The sequence below is a fragment of the Aplysia californica genome, unplaced genomic scaffold (assembly GCF_000002075.1).
Source record: "Aplysia californica isolate F4 #8 unplaced genomic scaffold, AplCal3.0 scaffold00004, whole genome shotgun sequence".
NCBI lineage: Eukaryota > Metazoa > Mollusca > Gastropoda > Aplysiida > Aplysiidae > Aplysia > Aplysia californica.
In genome coordinates, this window is record NW_004797274.1 from 2,106,319 (window position 1) to 2,109,110 (window position 2,792).

At 45.3% G+C, this 2,792-nt stretch overlaps 1 protein-coding gene across 1 annotated transcript in view; it reads left to right on the forward strand.

Moving 5' to 3' along the window:
• Positions 1–2,792, forward strand: part of LOC101863310 — a gene marked incomplete in the record, with an annotated part of 84,742 nt that overhangs the window by 69,531 nt on the left and 12,419 nt on the right. The window contains 1 exon segment of the mRNA XM_013079794.2: positions 616–748. Coding sequence (XP_012935248.1) covers positions 616–748 — 133 coding nt within the window.

Sequence of the window (2,792 nt, forward strand, 5' to 3'; positions counted from 1 at the left end):
AGCAGCAGCAGCAGCAGTGCGTCCGTCCACATCTGACAACGACCTATTCATCCGCTGCGGAGAATATTTTAAAGCGAAACAGAATTGGCTTCTTTTGTAGCCAGTAAGACCAATTATTCTGACAGAGAAAAGAGTTTAGCTACGTTTTGAGCATTCGAAAGCTCCACTTCCACTTGTAGATGTGTGCAGCTTGCGGGGTTCTCTTGGTTTCAGCATTTTTTTTCGTCTCGTCTTAGACTGTGCATTCTTGTGCCATGCAGTCCTAGTTCACTGTGGCGTGCAGCTGTGCACCATTCAACTCAGTTTGGAACCAAATGAAGGGCAAAGGAGGGGAGGGTGCTGTGCGCACTGTGCTCTCTAATGCAGTTATTGTTCACTGCAACTGCACTATGGAGTGCATCTTTTGACTCGGTTTTGAGCCAAATGGAGGGTGAAAGGGAGTGGGGGTTGTCGTGCGCACTCGACTATAGCGAGACTGGTATTTTGTCCTTCATTCTGGGGACAATGGTGTGCACGCCTCGCAGCGAATTTTTTATAGAGAGTAAAAAGTTGCAGCCATGATAGTGTATGATCTAGGCTATAATTCAAGTCTATTATTATTGTGTGTCCTTTCAGGGTGTGAGTTTTTACCTAAACTGCATGGAAATTCCAGCAGAGATAAAGACTGACCTACACCTGAGTGTACACACAGAGCCAATGAACGCGAATATACCACAGGAACGGCAGATCAAGATTCACATTGAACCTGGTGAGCAGGGAGGGGATTGTTGTTGCTGTTGTTGTTGTTATTGTTGTTGTTGTTATTGTTGTTATTTTCAGGTGTGTTCTGTTAGTGCTGTTGTTGCTGATGTTGTTATTGTTGTTTTCAACTTTGTTGTTGTTATTGTTTTTGTTGTTGTTGTTGCTGGTGCTGCAGTTATTGTTACAAGTAAGAGATGAAGTTGTTATTGTTGTTGATGTTGTTGTTGTTGTTGTTGTTGTTGTTGTTGTTGTTGTTGTTGTTGTTGTGGTGGTGGTGGTGGTGGTGGAGGTGGTGATGGTGGTGGTAGTGGTGGTAATGCAGGAGCTGTTGTTAACCATACAATACTTGGTCTATTGCCTTTTACGACATTGCCAAGCGTTCATGATTGTTCAAGTTTGTCTGTTGGTCAGAAGCTTATCTCAGAGAGAACTGGCGTCTGTGATGTATTAGTTCGGAGTATCAATGTTGTTGTTGTTGTGTGTGTGTGGGTGACTTATATCCCTCTGAATTGTTTGGAGCCCCGAGCAGTGTGCTCTTTACCATGGCCACGCCTCTCTTGGGTAGCGGGTGAGGCAGCTGAATCCTCTCTTAAGAGATGCCACCATCGGTTTTCCGTAGCACGGCATCTCTGTAGCCAGTGCTCCAAATCTTCGGGCTCCTCGCTGCACAATGGACAGATTGGGTCCGATGTTTTGTCTTTTCTATTTTTGTAGGCCCCCAGCCCTGAGAAGTGACCAGTCCTGATTTTGCCAGCAATGACTGGTCGAAGCGGGATCTAGTTTACGCCTCCCGTTTTAAGGATACTGCCCCGTATATTTCCTTCGTCCGCGTGTGGGATATCGGAGTAGGGTCTTTGGTAATATGTTTTATCTGGGCGCACGTCCTTCCTTTTGCGATGTGGTGGCCTGGACCCGGCAGCGATGTTTCCTGTCTGGCAGTACTGTCAGCGAGGTCTTTGCCAGGGATATCGCAGTGACCTGGGATCCACTGAATCCTGGGTTGAGGTGTTGTATTATTTGTGCGTAGTCACATTTGGTCGGGGGATGGTGATGTTCCCACGAGCTTTTTGCTGGGGCATTGGATACCTCTCAGACCGGGTTGGCTCTGACAGACAGGGCAACACCCGCCTCTTAACTCTATCCGTACGTCGTGTTTTACTATCGTATCCATACGACGTGGTGAACTCTGTGCCACCACTCTCCAAAGAGGAAATTTACTCGTTAATCCGATCCGTACGCTTTGCATAGCAGTCGGTCAAAATGATTTTTTGAGAATACATACTGAAAGTTTCAAAGAAATCTTCATGCTAGAAGTATTCTAAAGTGTGAAGAATACAACCCGGGGGTACAAAATGACCCCAGGGCGTACGGATATGGTTAAAATGATCAACTAAATTGTGTCTTTCGGGGCGTAAAAACATCTGCATTTTAATTTAAAGGTTTTTAGATCCCAGAGAGTGACACTGCCAGTTGTTGTAATGCTGTGAATTGTGAATGAACCTGCTCATGGAGGTTTGAGGATCGAATCTAACTTGGTTCAACAGTTTGTCTTCACTTTCCGTGCCTCCCGCTTTCCGTCGTAATTTCTCTGAGTGCAGTGTCTGGTCATGTGGACCCCCTCACACACTTTCTAAAAGACCAGCTATTTAGTTTTAGATTTAGTAAGAGTTTTACATCACTTACAACACGCAATAAGGTCATATAAATAAAGAAGATTAAAGGTGTTACAAGAGAGTAACAAACACAAAAAAGAAAGAGGAGAAATTTGGGCGACAGGTCTTTGACTGGGAAGAAGGAGCAAACCACACAAGAGCACCGGCCAACTACATGTACCCGCAGAGGGCACGTTCTGTGTCCTGCAGGGTATTGAATGGTGATATATTAACCAGCAAAGAGGGATGAGAGTATCTCAGATTTGGGGCTGGACATTGCAAAAGCCCGACCGGCACGCTTCATCGTTAACCATAAAAAACATGGGTATTGATTCTGACCTGTGAATAAGAGAGAGAGAGAGAGAGAGAGAGAGAGAGAGAGAGAGAGAGAGAGAGAGA